Source organism: Gopherus evgoodei, chromosome 6 (assembly GCF_007399415.2).
Source record: "Gopherus evgoodei ecotype Sinaloan lineage chromosome 6, rGopEvg1_v1.p, whole genome shotgun sequence".
Taxonomy (NCBI): domain Eukaryota; kingdom Metazoa; phylum Chordata; order Testudines; family Testudinidae; genus Gopherus; species Gopherus evgoodei.
In genome coordinates this window covers 28,715,620-28,736,287 of record NC_044327.1, presented here as the reverse complement: position 1 = coordinate 28,736,287, position 20,668 = coordinate 28,715,620, and the positions used below count along the sequence as shown (strand labels likewise).

At 39.3% G+C, this 20,668-nt stretch overlaps 1 protein-coding gene across 5 annotated transcripts in view; it reads left to right on the top strand.

The window, feature by feature from the left end:
• The window catches only part of NFIB (nuclear factor I B), a 221,627-nt gene that overhangs the window by 133,797 nt on the left and 67,162 nt on the right, over positions 1-20,668 (top strand). For all 5 annotated transcript variants that reach the window (XM_030567059.1, XM_030567058.1, XM_030567060.1 and 2 more), the window contains exons 4-6: positions 13,410-13,478; positions 15,436-15,556; positions 17,893-18,011. In XM_030567059.1, coding sequence (XP_030422919.1) covers positions 13,410-13,478; positions 15,436-15,556; positions 17,893-18,011 — 309 coding nt within the window. The remainder of the gene's footprint in view (positions 1-13,409; positions 13,479-15,435; positions 15,557-17,892; positions 18,012-20,668) is intronic.

Genomic DNA, 20,668 nt, shown 5'->3' with positions numbered 1-20,668 from the left:
CTGCCCATCCAGCCCCAAGCCCAAACTCAAACTGCTTCCCTCCTGCCACTCCCTTCCTTTGTTCCCCTTCCCGGCAAAGGTGTTGACCTTTCCCCTCCCTTACCTAGCTCAGATTACAGGCTCTGGTATCGTCCATCCCCTAAAGTCCTCCCCTGCTCTCCCATTCCCCACACAGACAGCCCCTACTCCATCACAAGTACAAATTATATTACGTAGTGCTTTAAAAATGCAAAAACAACAACAAAAAAGCTTAAATTCCAACAGCATGGAAAGTTCTTCTAAGTCCTTTGTTTTATTTTCCTTGAAAAAAGTTGGAGTTTTCTAAAACTCAAATTGTTGAGCCTTAGAAAAATCTTTTAGTCTAGTCTCTAATAAAGGTTATGTTTTAATAATCTATTTGTGCAAGCTCCAGAGAGAATCCAAATGTTTTTGTAATCCTCTTCAGCCATTTTTAATATATTTCTTTGTATGTATAATAATAATAATAATTAATTAATGTGACATTAAGGTTGAGAAATCAATCAATACAAAAGTCAGGAAGTAGAGATTTAAAGACAAATTATTGACTTTATCTCATCCTGCTTATGTAGCCATTAAAGTATGGGTCTCTTTATATCATGGCATTATTTATCATAAAACACAACATGTATCACAAAGTGGAATTTGTTTTTCAATCTTACATGGCTGTATATACTATTGTGTACTATGGTTTAATACAGACTCTTCATCTGTGCTGAAAAATAAGAATTTTGTTTTCAAAGAAAAAACAAACATTTGTGAAGTGATTATAGATGTAATGGACACAGTGTTAAAAAACAAAGGTGTTATCTCAAATAAAACTGATCTGTATGATCAAATATTAATGTATAGATTATCATGATTGAAAGCTCTTTGGGACACAGATTCATTTTATTGTATTGTGCAGCGCCTTGCATAATGGGGCTTTCATCTCTGGTTGTGACCTGTCATTTCTACCCCCCAAAAATAATAATAATAGACTGTTAGCATAGTAGCAATTGTAAAAATTGTGTTGTAACTAGTCTTCCTGATATCTCATTTTAAGAGGGAAAAGTGCCTGCCTTATAAAAGGTAAAGTAAAGAAAGCTATCTACTCTTACAAGCTAATGACTCTATGAAGGTGAGTTTAAAACAGCTGAGGACTTGCTTCCTGGTCAAAGGCAGAAGGCTGAATTAGGACTGACAATCTATACATTCCCAGTTTACAAGAACTATAGTGTCAAATATCAGAGGGGTAGCCGTGTTAGTCTGGATCTGTAAAAGCAACAAAGAGTCCGGTGGCACCTTATAGACTAACAGACATACTGGAGCATGAGCTTTCATGGGTGAATACCCACTTCGTAGGATGCATGTGACGAAGTGGGTATTCACCCACAAGAACTATAGTGCGGGCTAAGAACCATAGCTGCAATCACTTAAGAAATAACTAGGGAATAGGCAGGGAGACGTTTCTGCAAACGCAAGATCTCCCCCATCATAGGTCTCTCCTGGCCTTGACACCTATTCCTTTCCTTCCCTTTACATTGTCTTCTGCCTTCTTCTCTCATCCCACCAAAATCACCCCATCATCATGTAAAATAATAGTTTTTAAGAATTAAAATTAAGGCTTGGATCCATATCTGTACATAGGCTACATTGTATTACATGACAGTATATAATGATATAAAGAAAGAATACTTATGTGCAAAAGAGGTGAAGTTAAGGATGATTTTCAGCCAAGAGCAAATTGAAAAAGGAAAACCGGGAACTCAGCATTAACTGTACTGTTTGTGACCAGTCAACATGAGGCTATAATTTTTGTATATATCATTTCTTTTTGGTTTTAGGTGATCCTACACTGAATAAGTATCTCAATTACAACTTGTGGACATAATCCAGCAATAAATGTCCATGACCTGCCAAGTTGTTCAGTCCTCAGGAATTCATGGATGCTGGCACTATGTCAGGCCAGCCTAGTCAGAGGAAAGGTTGATCTGGCTTGGAAGGGAAAAAAACAAACAAACCTGGCCCTCCAAAACTCCTGCAATATGGATTGGTGGACGTAAGTGACTGTAGGGAGGGAGTGCTCCTGTCAATGAACTAGCTGCCCCTGAAAAATAGAAGGCTATATCTTGCTTCACTTGAATCCTTTGCTCTGATTGCAGAGGAGGGTTGGGCGGGCATACATCTGGGTATCATCTGCACATTGATGATAAGTATTGCACAATTTCCCCATAGGGTATTACGCAGTTGTTAAAAAGGAGGGAAGAAAGCATTTAGGTTTGTGGGACTCTACAAGACTATACGATGTAATGAGGAGAGGTTCATCACTATGAGATTTTTCAGAGAGGAATGGCTGCTCTCCAACTGCCATTAAACCTCAAATGTGTTTCATTGGCACCATATAGTCACTGGTGTCAAAAGCCACAGAGCATATTAGCACAGAGGTTTGATTTCTGTTCCAGGCCAGGAGAAGGTTGACCATCAGTGCCAGAAGGTCCATTCCTGTATCATGTTTTGATCTGATGCCTGGATATGAAGGAGCCAGCATGTTGGCAGAGGATAGGTGGTGTTAGAGTTTGGATGCCACTACTTTCTTAAGGATTTTGCCAAGAAAAAGGAGGTTGGAAACCGAGTGGTAGCTGGCGAGGCTATTGGTATTAAGAATGGGTTTTTCTAGGTTTGGCTAGACTACTGAGTTCTTAGGGTGTCTGGTAATTTGCCTTCTTAACCAAGAAGGGAGGGTAACACCACTTGCCAAACAAAAGACCATTAAGTGCACTTGCTGGAATTCTTTAAAATGTATTCCTAAAAATACACTGAATGTTTTGATACTATAATGCAGTGTTAAGATTGTGTAGCTTGCGGTGGAAGTGGTATGTAGCCTTTGTAGCAGGATTCCAGGGGTGTCCTCCTTTAAGTTTTATTTTTCAATGTCTTTCATGTGGTACATTGCAAAAGCACCAAACTTGTTCTTTAGAAGTCTCTTTATGAGTCTAGTTTTAAAGGTCATCTCTCTGCAGGTATAGTTTTGCAATATCCAAAAGAGACAGATGAACCCCACTCAAGTCAGAGACTTTCTTGGTCCCCAAATATGAGTTTGAACACTATTGTAGTATATAGCGCTGTTAACGCCTCTTGCCATCTGCTCTTTCTTTCTCTTTGTATTGGATTCATAGCCTAAGGCAACCTCAGGTAAATGAGCCAGACCTTAAGCTCTGGTGTCCATTGCAATATATACAGAGACATGGAAAAGAGAAGGTGTGCGCTGAAGAGAAAGGACATGATCCTCCATTAAGTTCATATATGAGACATGTAAAAATTTCCAAGGGAAGTAAAAAGCCCTAAATACCCAGAAATATTAATAAAAATGTTGATATAAGCCCCAGCCCCGACAACTCCAATATTGTATTTAACTACTGAATCCAGATACCCTAGCTCTGTATAGAAGTGTTTCTGGAGTTTTTCCATTCTTGCAGATTGCTGGATGAGGTAAATTGGTACTCGCTTTGGTTATTTAAGGCTGCTGGCTAGCAGAGTTGATTTACTTGTACATTAGTATCAATACTGCTGAGTGGTTATTATAAGTGTAATTATTGCTATGGCCTGAAGAAATTTTGTATGGGCATTTTAAAAAATGTTAAATCAAAATAAAGAAATTAATAACCAGCAATATTAACATAGCAAAATAGTTAACTATTCTATTCTTTCCTCCCCAGATTCCTGGGATATGGAAATTAAATCAAATGCAAAGTTGTAAATAAATTTTGAGGACCCAAGAAAGACTGTAGGGAAACCTGAAGGCCGGAAGGGAATGGAGACCACTTTCTATTCCTATTCATGCTGGCAGGGCAAACCTCTGAATATATAAATATCTCTTGTGGCTACAGAGCCTACCAGGCTGTCTGAGCACTTCCTTGGGTCAGTAGCCATGGGAACTATATTCTCCTGGATTAGGCCCTAAATCCTTTATAATAATTTGTCCATTATTAGCCACTTAGAAAGAAGAATTTGGTGATTTCATTTTTATAAAATACAGCTTCAGAATTAATCTTTAAAGAACAGGTGATCTCAGCCTTTACAAATCTTTTCAAAATTTAATCAGCACATTTCCTTGAGTTCTGGGTGATTTTGAGCACAGATGGTTGCTTTATTTTTATTATATTGCAAGTTACCCTCTTGTGGGTGAGGAATTGACCCTCTAATTAATAGGAATAGAAGAGAAGTTTCATTGTAAAACTCCCCTGCCTCGCCACTGTAAGCAGCTTTTCTTGAGCAAGCAATGATGCCATAATATTAGTTTGAGGTTTTAGGCAGAATTTTATTTAAACAAAAAAATGCTATCAGAACTGTTTTGAATTTGGCTCGATCAACTTGGGAGTGGATATTTTAATATGTATGTGCTTGCTTTTTCCTGTGTGCCTGCAGCCATACCATCTCAGATTGTGATTTGATCAGTTTAAAGTTAAGCTTCAAGATAAATTGCAAGGATTGGGTTGGTCAAGGCTCAACATTTTTTGAAATTTTCTCTTCCCAGAATGCTACAAGTGGTAATGTCAGTGATGGAGGGCATATCTTCATTTGGAAGGAGGGAGAAGAAAAGGTATGTTCTCAACTCAGATTAGCTAACCTGGGTTAAAATAGAAGTGAAGACATGACAACTCGGCTATTAATTTGGGTTAGCAGCTCAAGTTTAACCTAGGCTTTAACTCACACTGCTAACCTGAGTTAAAAGCTGAGTTGTTGTGGCTTCACTAATATTTTAATCCAATTTAGCGAACCCAAGTCAAGAACATACCTTTTTTTCTCTCTCTGAAGACACCATGTGAAGGTGATACTCTTCTCTCTGAATCTCTCAGTACTGTACAAGTGTTGCAGCATAGTGTTATGGGTCAGTGTGCAGCCGGAGAGTGGCATCTTTAAAATGAGGTCTTGACAATGTATAATCTTCATCAGTTCTATGACACTTTTCACAAGAATAGGAGTTTTAGCTTCTGAATTCCCCCTATATTTTCAGCTGGTTATGGTACCCTTACTTTCTAATCTTTTCAGTAATGTTGCTGTGTATTGTAAAATTGCTACTGACTTTTACTCCAGAGGTGACCACTTTGATGTGGTGGGTAAAATGATTCCTAGTCCTATAGATACATAGTACAACATTTTTCAAAAATAGGTTACTAAAGTTAGACTACTAAATTCTTATTTAGGCACTAAATCAGTAATCTTGATTTTGAAGTGCTAAACACCTAGCTCTAATTCACCCATTTTTTAAAATTGTGGCTGTAGTTTGTGAAACACTTCAGGATCCTTTGGGACAGAAGATGTTATATACATTGGTTTTATTCCTTCTCCTTGCATTTCTTGCTGTGGTTTCAGGTCAATCAGTCTGATGGCAGTGCTTCATTCAGTTAAAGTGAGTTTTCCCTTCTTGGAATTACAGCAGCATATTAAGATTTTATTGTGTGACCCCAGCTATACTATGGATCCTGTCAGGTCAGTGGCCCAGTTACAACGTGGGGGTTAAGGGACTGGGTTACTACACGGTTGTCCCTTGACCTTGTTACAACACAATTGCAGTTTGTAGTAAAAGCTCAATCTTAACCATGTCAGGGACAGCCATATTGTAACCCAATCTGCTGACTTAGTTATATTTGTAATGTATTATATTTTATATATGGAGATATACCTATCTTATAGAGTTGGAAGGGACCCTGAGAGGTCATGGAGTCTAGCTCCTTGTCTTCTAGCAGGACCAAGTACTGATTTTGCCCCAGATCCCTAAAGGGCCCCTTCAAGGATTGAACTCACAACCCTGGGTGTAGCAGGCTAGGGCTCAAACCACTGAGCTAGCCCTGCCAATGTAGGCAAGAGCTGCTGCATTTAACTTCTGCAACTAATATTGGTTAGTCGGCTTCTTCAGTATTTGCATAATTCCCTGCCCCTCCATCCCCCCTCTGCCACTATCCTGTGAGAAACTCAGATTTCTTGTGAGCATGTTTGTTACTGTACTGTACGAAAACAAACTAATAAAAGAATCAGAAATAAGCAGTACAGTGTTTTAATGTTATTTATCATGACCTACTTTCCATAGTGTTACCAAGCTTATTTGGCAACATCCTTACTCACACTGAGTAATACCTTATGCCACCAGTAGTCCCATTGAAATGAATGGGCTCCCTGGAGAAGTGAGGTACTACTCATGGTAAGGAATCTGGCACTTAATGTTTACAAAGGGCTTTCAGATTCTGTGATGAAGGGACCAATACAAGTGCCAAGTTTTACTGAAATCATGTTAGCTGTAGAGATAGAAAAGACCTGTTAGACCATCCAGCATATTAGATTACTTATATTATAAAATCAGTCCCTGCTGGGCTTCCTGAGCACATTTTCTAGTGTTGTGGCCAGTGTTTACAAAGGCTTGGGCTTCCTTCACTTCCCTTGAGAGTGACACCACAGCCTAACTGATCCCCTTGCTAAGAAATTTTCCTGATATTACCTTATATTTCCCCTTTTTAAAAATGCAAATGTGTCACAATGTGACATATTTATGATTTTTTTTAAAAATCATTTAAATATATTGATTGGATCCCTACTTACTCTTTATGAATTGTTCAGCATCACAATGGTTTAAATGAAAAAATATGGTGTTTCATGATACCAAGAAGCAATTTTAGACTTTGGCATTAGACAGTATACAACAGAGTATAAACAAGTATTCTATTCATAAAAGTATAATTAAATCAAAAGACACTAAAAAGGCTGGTTAAAGATTTGTAAAACCCGACATGACAGGTAAGTGTTGAAGTCATTTGAGAACTAGGCCTGTACAGCACAAAATGCCTCAAAAACATTTGATTTTTAAATCTTAATAATTTAAAAACTGGAATCAATAATTCAGCATGTGTGTGTGTGTGTGTGTGTGTGTGTGTGTGTGTGTGTGTGTGTGTGTGTGTGTGTGTGTGTGTGTGAAGGTGATGAACACAAATTGCTTTTTAAAAATTTAGAGAAAGCACATTGCTGTCAAGTACTACAGGCTGTGTTAGGTTGACTTGCCCAGATCCTGTCACCCAAAGGTTGCTGCATACACCTCTTGGCTTATTGCCCATTATCCACAATGGCCCAGTCTGATAATTGTAATATTAAGTTTGGAAAACCTATTTCTCTGGAATGTCTTCCATGCAAAACAAGGTAATGAGAGAAGTTGGGTTTTCCACATATCCCTTATAAAATAAAAAGAGAGAAAAAAAAACAAACCCAGCAAACTGGTTTAAGCTTATGGAAGCATTTCTTTTGACTGACCCACAGATTACAACAAAATACATTCCTGGCAGGCAGATTCTTTCTTTGTACTAGAGTCAAATTTAAAAAATGATGATAATTAATAAAATGTAATTCTACAGAGTACATTATCTCTCAAGCAAAGTGAAGGTTTAGTCATGACATGTTCACATCAGGTTTAAACAGCAAAGACTGACATTTGTTACTGCGGACATCAAAAAAGATATTAAATATTTTAAGGAGGAATGGGGAGGTGTTATGGTAGGTTCTGTACTTGAGGAATTCAGAAAAAATTACCAAGAATCTTAATTTAAATATCTTTACTCTGTTAATGCAGGCTGTGCTTCAGGGATAATGGAATTTAAAATAACCCCATATTGTATGGAGTATAACTGTATATCTTTTTCTTTCACACAAGATTATAATGGAAATAAGAACAGTAAGTGCTATTCTGTAGGGAGATCAAAATTCCAGGGTGAAAGGTGATATCTTACACTATTAAAATCAAATGTTCTCCAATGTTCAAGTGCTGCATTTTACTTCTGTCGTATCACTGTCTGGAGTTCTCCTCTTCCAGTTCCATCTGACGCTCTCTCCTATCCAGTTTTTGCTCCTTGCACTCCTCTGAAACAGCTTTCATAAAGTGTATAATGACCTGTTCCTAGCTAAAGCTCTAAACCATCCTCATGCTCCTTAGCCTGTCAGCCACCTTTGACACAGCTGAGCATGCTCTTCTTGAAGTCTTGTTCTCCCTTGGCTTCTATGACTCTGTTCACTCCTGGTTCTCCTTCTACCTCTCTATTTGCTCCCTCAATACGTCCTTAAGACTAGAGAACCCTCCTCGTCTGCTCTCCAGATTTCTAAGCAGGTTCCACAGGGCTCTGTCCTTGGTCCCATTCTCTTGTCCCTCAGCACCTTATGTCTGGGTATTCTCCTCCACAAACACAAATTCAACTACCATATCCATGTTGATGACTTAATATATCTCTGTCTCTCTGCTCCAGACCCATCTCCTTCTGTCCAAACTAATATCTTGGTCTTTAACTTTGTCATCTGGCTGAGGCTGTCTAGCTGTCAGCTCAAGGTCAACGTCACTAAAACAGAGCACCTGATTTTTCCTTCCAAGCCCACTCTACTACCTCCCTTCTGTGAAATGACCCTTCAGGACCACAAGGAGAAAGGGACAGATGCTGATTATTGTGAATTTGGGAAACTCTGTGGCCAATCCCAATTGGGGAAGAATTATGAGCCCTTCTTCTTTCCTTCTTCATCTTTGACTTAGAACCTCTCTCTAGGTCCTTGCATATATGTCAAATCTTGCCAGTTCTCTCTGCATAATATCTCTAAGATATGGTCTTTCCTATCCATCCACACAGCTTAAACTTTCATCCAGGCTCTCATCATTTTGCATCTTGACTGGGATAACACCCTTCTCTCTGGCCTTGACAGATCCAGTCTTGACCTGTTCATATCCATTCAAAATGCTGCTACAAAGTTGTTTTCCTAATCTGTCACTGTGACCACATCATCTCCCTCTTTACATCCCCCCTCCCTGACTCTCCCCCGTTTCTCTCTCACATCAAACATAAGCTGCCTTTTTTAGTGCACTTCATGGCCTGTTTCCACCCTACTTATCAACTCTCATTTGCTATCTAGATGTTAACCTCACCTCTAGTCAGCCTATTATGACAGGCTCCACTGTCCACTTGCCACATTCTCAAATAACACTGTCATTCTTTCTCCCAAACTCACTCTCCCACTTCGGAGGAGCTTCCCATAAACATCCACAAAGCAAATGCATCCTTTTGCCTGATGCCTACAAAAAACCTTGACAATTGTTAGGCTCCTGGTGTGCTGCGACCGCTACTTATCATGCTGATCAATATTCTTTTATTGTTTACTTGTACTCCCCTGTCTTTCTGTCTGTATCTGTGTTGTCTCTCATCTTATAGTTACATGGTAAGCTCCTTGGGGCAGGGACTGTCTTTTTGTTCTGTGTTTGTACAACATCTGACTAGTAGGTGTTGGACGATGACTTATACTCACAAATGCTATGGTAATGCATATAGCAATAATATTTATAGTTCCTGCTTCTACAGCAAATTAAAACAATTTAATAACACAAAATATTTTTGTTTCTCATCTCTGGAAGCCAAGAACTGTTCTATAACATATCCACAGCGGATTTACTTCCTAACTAGTTAAAACCACTGAACTCTACTGGTACTGGAATCAAACATACTGTGCTTATTTTTCCTATACTCAGAGGCATTGGAATCCACCTTGCATGCTTGAACATAATGCTAGAATGAAGTATAAAACCTAATGTAGCACAGTGCCTGTAAAATCAAATATTTAGTATGGTTTTGTTTCACTGCCAAGTTTTTTACAATATTTTATGTCTTATTAAATAGAGAAATTTCAGTCTGTTTTTTAAGTTGCTTCAGGGAGTTAAAATCTGCATGTTTTGTTTCAGTTTATTTAGTGTCAGGCAAAGTATGTATGTGTAATTATTTTCAACTTGCTGAGGGTTTAAGCTTACTAGCCAGGGTTGGAGATAGCTGGGTTGTCACTTTGCAATATACGGGCTTGATTTGTGCCTTTATGGACAACTCTCTGTAAAGAGTGGTGAGTCTCTGTGCCCCTGAGTCACAGTTCCTTCTCTGCTCCTGGCTCACTTGCAAAGGGAAATAATGTGCTATTGCCCCTTACCCATAGCAGATTACTCCCTTCCACCTTCCCTTTGTGCTGAGTCAGTGTATTGGGATGTGTGGAGTCAAGACTGCCTATTCCGTGCTCTCTCTTCACCCACTCTGCTCAGTGCATGTTGCTTAAAATGTAGTGCAAAGCATGGTAGTGAGTTGGTGATGTGGCAGCTAAAGAACCAGCTACCTTAGGGTTTGTCTTTATTGCAGTGTTTGCTCAAGTTAACTCCGCTCAAGTTAGCCTTGCTTGAGTTAGAGCACCCACACTGCAAAACAGCTCCTCAGCCGCACAGAATGTTTGGATTCGCAGCTGAGAGTAGCTGAGTCCCCACTGTGTTCATAACTTGAGTGTCAGCAGCACTCAGACTTCAACCTACACATCGTGACAGGCTGCCTAGGCTTGAATTTAAAGCAGCACTGGAGCTAGAGATTTTTGTGTGTGCCAGGGAGTCAGGTTAGGGACACTTGAGTTGTACCTTCATCTACACTGCAGTGAAGACAAGTCCTTAGCAGAGCATTAGCAGAGTCATAAACCTCATATGGTTGAACTGCTGAAACGTGAGACAAAGTCACACTATGTTACTGTGGGTTACAGAAGCAAATCTAAGTTGCCACGTTCCTTTTGAAAGACTGTGGCAAAGTGGATGAGAGTTGGGTTTTTTCCCCAGCTGTGCCTGAAATGATCTTTTGCATTATATGAGTGAGTATTAGTCACACCCCTACGTTCCAGGGAGACATTGGCTCATAATAAAGGCTGTGAAGGGAAGAAAAATATTAACATGAGTCAGTGGAAGATCCAGGACCCAGAACTCATGATCTCTTGACTTGATAGCATGATAACTAAAGCTTGTCACGTCATTGCAAGAAGTCCAAAATCATATTACAATGGAAATACAAATTTTGGCAACACTGCTTTCTGTCCCTCTTTGCTTGCAACGGAGATGTGAGGAGGCTGGGCAGGGAGTGGGAGAGTGTATACTTCCCCTTATCCTCCTGACCAACTTTGTAGGGCTGGACTGCAGTCTTGCCCTTTTAGGGATAAAAAGATTGTCTTCTGTTTTCTTAACTTGAGTTTAGCGTGTTGCCAATCAACTTTCTTTTTAGGGAGAAACAAACAAGGATGTTTCTCTTACTTTTGTTAGACCTTCTTTCTCTTCCTCAATTCACTTGACACTTTCTTTCTAAGGAGAAAGGAAACAGGAAGAGGAAAGAGAGGCCAGGGAGGGAAAGATGGCAAATGTTGGAACAATTCATGTACCCTTTGTCCAAGTTGCCCATTGTGCTATTAAAAAGGAAAGTGGGGGAAGAAGGGAAATTATTTACTCCCTGTCACAGGGGGAATTAAAGATTTGACAAGATACTCCCTCGTTTCCTTCCAAGAGAAACCAAAGGGGGTAGGGGGAGGGAAGAAGATGAAAGCGAGAATGCCTCCTCTTCTAAGCAATCAATGATGAGTCGTGCCCTACCAAATTCACGGTCCATTTTGGTCAATTTCACAGTCATAGGATTTTTAAAATAATACATTTCATTATTTCAGCTATTTAAATCTGAAATTTCATGGTGTTGTATCAGTAGGGGTCCTGACCAAAAAGAAGTTGTGGAGGGATCGGAAGGTTATTGGAGGGGTGTTGCAGTACCTTTTATCCTTACTTCTACACTGCTGCTGACAGTGGTGCTGCCTTCAGAGCTGGGCAGCTGGAGAGCAGCAGCTGCTGGCCAGGAGCCCAGCTCTGAAGGCAGAGCTGCCACCAGCAGCAGCACAGAAGAAAGAATGGCATGGTATAGTATTGCCACCCTTATTTCTGCACTGCTGCCTTCAGAGCTGGGCGCCTGGCCAACAGCTGCCACTCTCCGGCCACGCAGCCCTGAAAGCAGTGTAGAAGTAAGAGTGGTAATACTGTGACCTGCCCTACAATAACCTTGTGACCCCACCCCGCAATTCCCTTTTGGGTCAGGATCCCCAGTTTAAGAAACACTGGTCTCCCCCTGTAAATCTGTATAGTATCGGGTAAAAGCACACAAAAGGCCAGATTTCACGGTCCGTGATGCATTTTTCATGGCCGTGAATTTGGTAGGGCCCTAGTGATGAGAAAAATAGGAGTGGGAGAAGCAGAGAAGGAGCAGAGAAAAAGAGAGAAGCTGTCAAAAGAGAAAAAGGGGAGTGGGGGTAGAAGGAAGTAGCTTGGAGAGAAGGAAAGACCTACAGAGCTATTTCATCACATATGGCAATCAAGAGATGCAGTGATGTATATTGATGTAACCTGAGGATTGAAACATCATGACAGTGTCAGGACATGCTTGCTGTGAGGCTGTGTATTGCAATGACACTCAACTGACAATGGGTCTTCAGCTCTGAAGTTTGAGATTGATTAGTCTATGTAACTTTTACCATTTGAAATTCATTTCCTTTAAAGTGTGACTATTTGCTCTTTTTCACCCTGGCTAGTAGGTGTAACAAATAGTGTAGCAAAGACAGTAGGCCTACATAATACAGTTTGAGCTCAGTTGGATGTGTTAGCTCTTCTCAGCTTGCCCCGTGAAGTGCACTCTTTACACATGCATTGCTTAACAATTTGGTTGCCCTTATGTGAGCCAGAATAGACTTCAGCTGTCTTTCAGAGCTCGCAGAAGTCAAAGTTCCTCCATGCCAATGGCTCATCAGTCTAAGGGAGTAAGGCATGTCAATTTCATAGTCAGCATTACACAAGGGGGTTATGTGGCCAGCATCTAATCTGACCACCTTTGATTGCCCTAACCTGATGGATCAGGTACTTATTTTGTAACTGGGTTTACTAGAGGTGACTTTTCAGTGTGAAATCAAGGAAGGTTCAAACATACAACTGCAAGGATTGTAGTCAACATGTTAACCACTCAGCCTGTAGATAAATACCTAACAAACCCAACAGATTTCACTTTGGCCACTGAATATCTAAAAGGCCCTGCTACCATTTGAGTCAATCGCAAAACTCACATTAACTTCAAAGGGGAAGAATCAGGTCCTAAGATGGTAATTTGTAGTCACTGCCATCTTGGCCTAGATTCCAAACCAGAAACTTACCCAGCAGAGAGAGAGAGTTTAATCTCTCATTACCAAATTGCCTGATCCAACAGAAAGTGTTCCAATCTCTTCTTATTTTGATACTGTCAGTCAAATAGAAAAGAACAATGAAAGGAGGTTGTTATATACTTTTCTCAGTTGACTAACTATAATTTCAGTATATTGGTTGTTAATTTTCATCGATATGTTGAGGAATCTCTTGTATGGAATCTAAATTTGCACACAACAGTCTCATCCCATCCTGTGAACTGCTGTCATCATGTTTTGGTCTAATTTTTGGACTTTTCTTTGTTGATTCTGCTATTAGATGGTGTATATATTTTTGTATTTCTAAAAAAGTTAGTTGACAACAATATTATGATCTTTTCCAGGGTACCTTGAGGATAGTTTTGTAAAATCTGGAGTCTTCAATGTTTCAGAACTTGTGAGAGTGTCCAGAAGTAAGTTAACACATTGTATTTAATGATTTAACACATGCAAAAAGCCTAATACATAGTCCACTGAAGTCAATTGAAGGCTCTCCCTTGACTGTAGTGGAGTTTGCTTTGGGCCCTAAGACAAGAAGAAAATGCTTTTAACCTTGTGCATGATGTCACAGTGCATCTTGCATACATTTATAATGAAACAGGTAAAAGGCTTTCTTTTTTTTTTCAAATTCTGAATCAAACATCTTATTAAGAACTTAAATCCATTTGCTGTGCATGGCTCAATGAAGTGATGTCAATAAAATTACTACAGATGATGAAACAAGTTCTTTCATGCACTTGCAACCTTTCCCCGTCGTTCTATCCTCTGTACATCTTTGGAATTCTGCTAAACCATCAGATGTCTCCTTTCATTTACTTTGTTCCAGTCTCATGATCTTAAAGGACAGTTACATCATAGCAAGAATAGGGAGTATAATTAATTAAATGTAGACCTTGGTAGTCTCCCTCTCTGTAACACATATACAAATTCATAGAAAATCTTAATATGGTATAAGAATAATCTATAGTCCAGATATTGTTTTTATTTACTCCTATTTTTGGTATACTTCCTTCTTGTATTTAATGTAAATTCTGTTCATTTCTTTCTGTTTAAGACTTCATTTTGAAAGGAGTGAACAAAAATATGAATTCAGAACTCGTTTAGAAACAACAACAGTGATGAATATGGAGTTTATAACTAAAACTGCAGTGGTTGAATGTTCCAGGAACCTCCCCAAAACTGTCTGCTGCAAATTTACACTAGCGCTAGTTCATGCTAGTACAGGACACCCTGCAAGTTTTAATTAGTTCAGCAAAGCTAAAGATCTGATTCTGATCTCACAGCTCTGTAAATCAAGACTAACTCGTATGAAGTCAGTTTAAGTACCCCACCAAAAGACTGATGTGATATAATGTGTGCATGGAATATATTCAATAAAACTGCTCGTTATTTATCTTAGCACTGAGTTTTGAGGCCAAATTGTGTGCATAACTCCCACTGACATCAATGGTTATTTAAATAAGAGTTACACGTGTGTATCTGAGTGCACTTTAGGCCCCGCGTATTAAGGCACGTGCACTTTTTATGCCCATCCAAGTTATGCGTGTGCAACACTGAATGTTCTTTCCAAAATTGGGGATTTGCATATGTGAAATACAGGTTTCACATGCTCATAAGATGTGTTGCCTGAGCAACTCACACACACAGACTTTTAATCATTTGGTCATATCTAAAAAAAACAAGATTATGTTGTTGCCAAATCCTCTGCTTCTCAGTGTTACTCATAATGCCCTTCTAATAATAAATTTAAAAGTATGTGGTTTCTGTGGGACTTCTTCCCATGTGTTTGTTTAACCTCAAGCCACAACAAAAGTATGCTGTAATTGTTAGAAAAATTCAAACCTTCAGATAAGTTATACAGTGTTCAATTATTTTTGAAGTTAAAATACTCAATGCACAGACAGTACACAAAGGTAAAGATAACAGTATATGTGTGTACACAAAAACAATATCTGCATCATAGGTGAAAGCAAATTTACCAGTGCAAAGCTCTCTCCATATAAGACTATTTCTGGCATGAATAGGCAATCGGCGATGTTCACACGCTTTTACAACATGCTCAGTTTTGTATCTCCATCTTTCTCACTTTTTCCCATTCATAATTTCCACATTATCTATGATAAAACAATAATATACAGTAATAAACCTGCATATATGTTCAGAGATTTTCTGGGGAGGAGGTAGAGGGAGCAGTTCATTTGTTTTTAAGGTATGTAAAAATTAACAGAACTTGACTGTACTTGATTTCTTCAATAGGCAGAAAACTAGTTACAAATTTTATAATGTCAAGATTTTTTAAATGTTAAAATAGAAAGGATGGTCAAAAATCTAGAGATTAGTTTTGACTCTTCTTAATAATGTATTCTTCAGCGCCTATTACCCAGGGAACTGGAGTGAACTTCCCGATTGGAGAGCTTCCGAGCCAGCCATACTACCATGATATGAATTCGGGTGTAAATCTACAAAGGTCACTGTCCTCTCCACCAATCAGGTAAATATATTCTTAAAAGAGTAAATATTAGTGTTTGGCAAAAACATTGCTTATTTGGCTATGTGAAGTCAGGGTTCATGATGTGGGAAAAGCAATTCAATAATATTGTAAAGAAAGTGTGAGATTGCATGAGCTCTTGTTGCTTTTGTAAATTTGAGTTTGTATATTTTTTATAAATTATATGTGGATAATAAACTCATGGTGTAAGAATATCTTCCTGTAAATGGGACTAGTGTTACAAATGATACCACTTCACTGTAGTTTTCGAAACCACTTTCTAGTAGTCTAATAGAGGAAGCCACATTCTAGTGGTCTATTAGCGAAAAGCAATGTGTTCTAAAACTGCTCAGTTATACGCACACAGAGATTTTACATTTGCAAGAAGAAGGGGTGCATTTAACACTACTGACTGACTAGGCAGAACAGTTGTAGCTCTGTGGAGAAGCACAGTTTTGTTTTTATTTAACACTGCTGCCTTTTCTCATGTTTTGCATCCTTTTGAAAGGATGCTAAGACTCACCTTTCGCTGCTCCTATTGGTAAATAGGTAAATGATCTCCTAATCTGCCAGTCAGATTTCTCTGGATTTTAGAAAACAATCTAATACTATTCTGTGAGAAAAACCTGATTGCTCCAGAACTTTCACTAGCTGGTGAGAAGGTGGTGACTCATAATTGCCCCTGGTAGAAGGCTCGTTAGCATCCTGGGTCAGGCATAGAATAGGGAAGGGGGGGAAAAAGAAAAATCAGCCACATTATATGTAAATTTAATATTGGGGACATGAAGCACCGGAAGTCGGATCTCGATCTCCTGAAGGAGCACAGAAAGGTTAATTATAACTATTTGAGTGTTTCCTCTTAGAGTTCTTCCCAGGTTGTTATGACAGGAGAAGGATTGTCTCCAGTGGACTAGGCCATGGGATAGGTCTCCATCCTTCACAGGACTCTAGAGCAGGGATCGCCAACTTTTGGCACATGGCCACATCCCTTGGCCCACGCTGCTTTCCGCAGCCCACGTTGGCCTGGAAAGGCGAACTGCAGCCAGTGGAATCTGCGATGGGCTGAACCTGCAGATTCTGCAGGTAAACAAACCATTCCGGCCTGCCAGCAGATTTCCCTGATGGACCATGTGCCAAAGGTTGCTGATCCCTGCTCTAGAGGGAGCCAGGGCCTGGTTCTGGCTGTGGCTTCCCCCAGAACCTCCTCTTAAGTGGAGGGAGTTCCCTAGTGCAGAAGCAGAATTGGTGGAATGTGATATAGGCAAGAGTTGTATTATCTTTCCTGGGAAATTTCTGCGAGGCTAGTCAAGGGATGATAAATGGGGCCACTGAATTCCTGCTTCAGCCAACTCTGGCCTACTCCTCTCCACCTCTATGGATTCTGACTCTCTCAAGCACCATTCACATGGTCTTAGGAGGGGCAGAGAGCATCACAGTTTTTGAAATAATTACTAACAAGGTTATTATTAACAATGTCTCAGTCTGGTTATTGTGGGGTCTTAGTGTACATTTCTGAGTTTAACTCCATTATCTTTTCAGCCTTACATTTCACCTTTTAAATCAAATATAAATTCATCCTCATGGTATTGTCATAATTATTTCATGGTATTGTCAAAATATTGTTAAACCTTCATGCCTGGTTCCCCATCTTCCTTTGGAAATTTGCTTATTCTGAGAAGTTTCAGAAGGCGTTGATAAGAAGAAACTTGCCTTTCTCCTACTAGATTGAAGTGAAGTAAATCTCTTTGAATGACGGAGTTTGAAATGCAGACCTTTCATTTTAAATTAAACTAACCAAAAATGAAAAGACTGTGCTTCAGGGCAGGCCTCTTTGAATAGTAACTTGGTACTCTGATCTGGTGGAGTGAGTAAAGTAAGCTTTCCTTCTACTAGCATATTCTGAGCTATTGAAGTCTTACCTGGCTGACCTTATCTGGGGTGCAGAAACACTCTTCCATTGCTTTTCTTTGCCTGAAATGAATTATACAGAGAATTTAACATTTTAGTGACATTACCCTTTTAGAGCAGGTTGCAGGTTTTGGACGTTTGGCCACGGTCTTAAATGCTGCCAGACTTAGAACATGCAGAGATTGAAAATTCTCCCCACAGCGGGTTTTTTTGTGTATTATGCACACATGCCAACTATATAATGTAAATATCTATATACAGTGCACACACCTGTGTGACCTATGTTAGGGGTCAGCCTTAACATTTGTTTTCATGATGTTTCTTTTAATTGCTCTCTGTGTTGAAAAAATTGTTTAAATCCTTATAGCCTCTGCAGTACCAATGCTAACTGCACATAAGTCTTAATACCAACACCTTTGTTATTTCAATAGCAAGAGACCCAAAACTATCTCCATAGATGAAAATATGGAACCAAGCCCAACCGGAGACTTTTACCCCTCTCCAAATTCACCAGCTGCTGGGAGTCGGACATGGCATGAAAGAGATCAAGGTGAGTAGCATGAGGACCATTTTAGGCCAAAGTGTTCAAACATACATCAGAAATATAGATTTTCCACTCTTCGTTTGCATAATTGCAATGCAATGACACTTAAAAAGGGGGAGGGAATAAATCTTAGCTGTTCTTCACAACAATTTTTTTGAGTGTGTTTCTAAACAAATGTATCTTTAAAAAAACCCCTAAGTCAAGTAGCATGAACAATCACATAATCATCATTTTTCCACATAGTCAATTGTATGATTGTTATTAAAACATGTATTACACAAGAAGTATTCTTTGAAAACCTACCTGATATTATGTACACTCTATGAAAGATAATAACTCCATTCCAACAGGATTTGAACATTATCTTTCGTTTTTAGCTGAGTAAAACTAAAGTGTCGCCACACTTTGGTTGAGCCAATATTAAGTTACTAAGGCTCAGTTTCTGCACTGGGATTCTGCATTAAAGAAGACCCTTGTACCTGGGCACAGTCCCAATATCTTCTGTGGAATTCTGTTTGAGCTCAGGGTCCATGTTAACGAATCCTGATGTAGCATTGGTGTCTTTGTCTGTATTCTGATGTGTGTTGCAATATTTTGTCAGGGTACTAGATCCCAATTACAGTATTTTGTTAGAGAGGGAAATAACTGACCATGGAGCGAATTTAACATTTGTTAACTGTTGTCACCTTGGTCTTTGCATTAATGCCAAGATAGAATTCCCTCACACCTGTAATGTGTTATGATATTCCCAGTATATGCATTGTAGTTGTTTTAATCATCATATTGTTCAAAGGATTCTGTGCTTGATGCTTGTCAGCCCCATGCAGTTCTTCAGACACATCCATGCACTGTGTAGCACAGCTTGTAAAGTCAGAATAAAGAGCCAGACATGTAATTCCTTCTTTAGCTCCCCCTTCCTAATATTTAGCTCCTGCTACCTCAGTCCTTTGCTCATCAGTCAATTCCAACCTCTCCATTTCTGACTGGCTGTTTGGTGTGCTTTTATTTATTTATTTATTTATTTATTTTTATTTTGGGGTGGGGTTTTTTGCGTTTAGAATTTTTCCTGTGTGTGTGGGGGTGGTGAGTGGGTATTGGAGGTATTGTGGTGGTGGTGGTGCATGTTAAGTAATTAATTTAGTTGCATTTCCCCTTTGCATTTTTTTGTTGTCTCTCTTTATTTTAATTGTCCCTCCCTGCCCCATTTAATTTTATTTAAACTGTATTTTTATTGTCTGCCATTGGGATGGGAGGAATTCTTGTATTGTTCTCATCTTTGAGTGTCATATTTTCTGCTTTTTGTTAATTAGGGGTTGATTTCTCTTTTTCAGATTGGTTTCTAGAGAGCAATGTTTTGGTTTTTTTCTGTGTTCTGTTTTGGTTTTGTTGCTATTCCCTCCCCTGCCCATCCAGTCATTAGTGTAGGGTTTTTTCTTATTTTCAGCATTTACTGCTGAATTTAAAAAAAATGAACACATAGGCAATGTATGTATTTAACCTGTGACTTTGCGTACCCAAACTGATGACAGCAAGGGCAATAGACCTATTTTGTAGTCTCAAAAAGGACGCACAGCCCTATGTTAGTAGCTTTATTTTGTTACTGCTGCTTTACCATGACTGCCTTTTGTTACTGCTGTATTTGAGAGACATTATTGTATCCTGCATGCCTTTTTTTCATTCTATACATAAATTGACCACATGACTAGGGAAAATGGTCTGTTTCTCTTCAAAGTAGCCCTGTATATTCCCATTTGAAGAATGCAGTCTTCTGCGGCACAGTGAGCCTCAAGAACTTTCTAGAAATGCCGTGCCTGTTGGACTGCATAAGCCTCTACTCTGCAGCACCAGATTTTGGATTTGACCTGTATAGTCTCCAGCCCCCACAGTTCCTTTCTTTCCACAGGTAACTGCAGATGTAGAGACCTTTGCTCTGTGCATAGAATTTTGGTTTGATTTTTTTACTAGACTTCCCTGAGTTATTAGTCAGAGTTTTTAGTAGCATTAGTAGTTTTACTGTTGTTAAGACTGTTTTGGATAGTTTCACAAAGAACTTTTACTTCATTTCTATACTTTTGTGTAGTTAGATTCCTGGACTGTCTCACGTTTCAGTTCCACGGTACTCTACCTAATCCAATCCCAAGGACCCTCAAAAAGAAAGATTAGACTTGAACGGTATATCTCATGCCACTTTGCCTTTTCAGAGCTGTATTCACATTTCCTCATGGAGAACCATTCATGGGATTGATTTTTGCCATGTCACGTCTTTACACCACAGGTCCAAAAGGACTGGCACACTTTGAGATTTCCTTTAACAGAGGCCTTATGAGACAGACCTCTGATCTGTCTTGAGGACAGGCCCTCATTCCTGGGCAGGGACAGAGTAGGTCATTGTTACTTCTGTTTTGCCATGACCGTCTTTTGTTACCACTGTTTCTGAGAGACATTATTGTATCCCAAACATCTTTTTTTCATTCTGTACATAAATTGACCACATGACTAGGGAAAATGCTCTAGTATTCCTCTTCAGAGTAGCCCTGCATATTCGCACTTGAAGAATGTAGTCCTCTGCAGCAAAGTGGGCCTCTGTTTTGAAGCCCTCTAAAGTGGGGAAGCAGAAGCCTCTTGTGCCTGGCCTGTTTTTGGCTTCAGGTCAGGGGATTGTA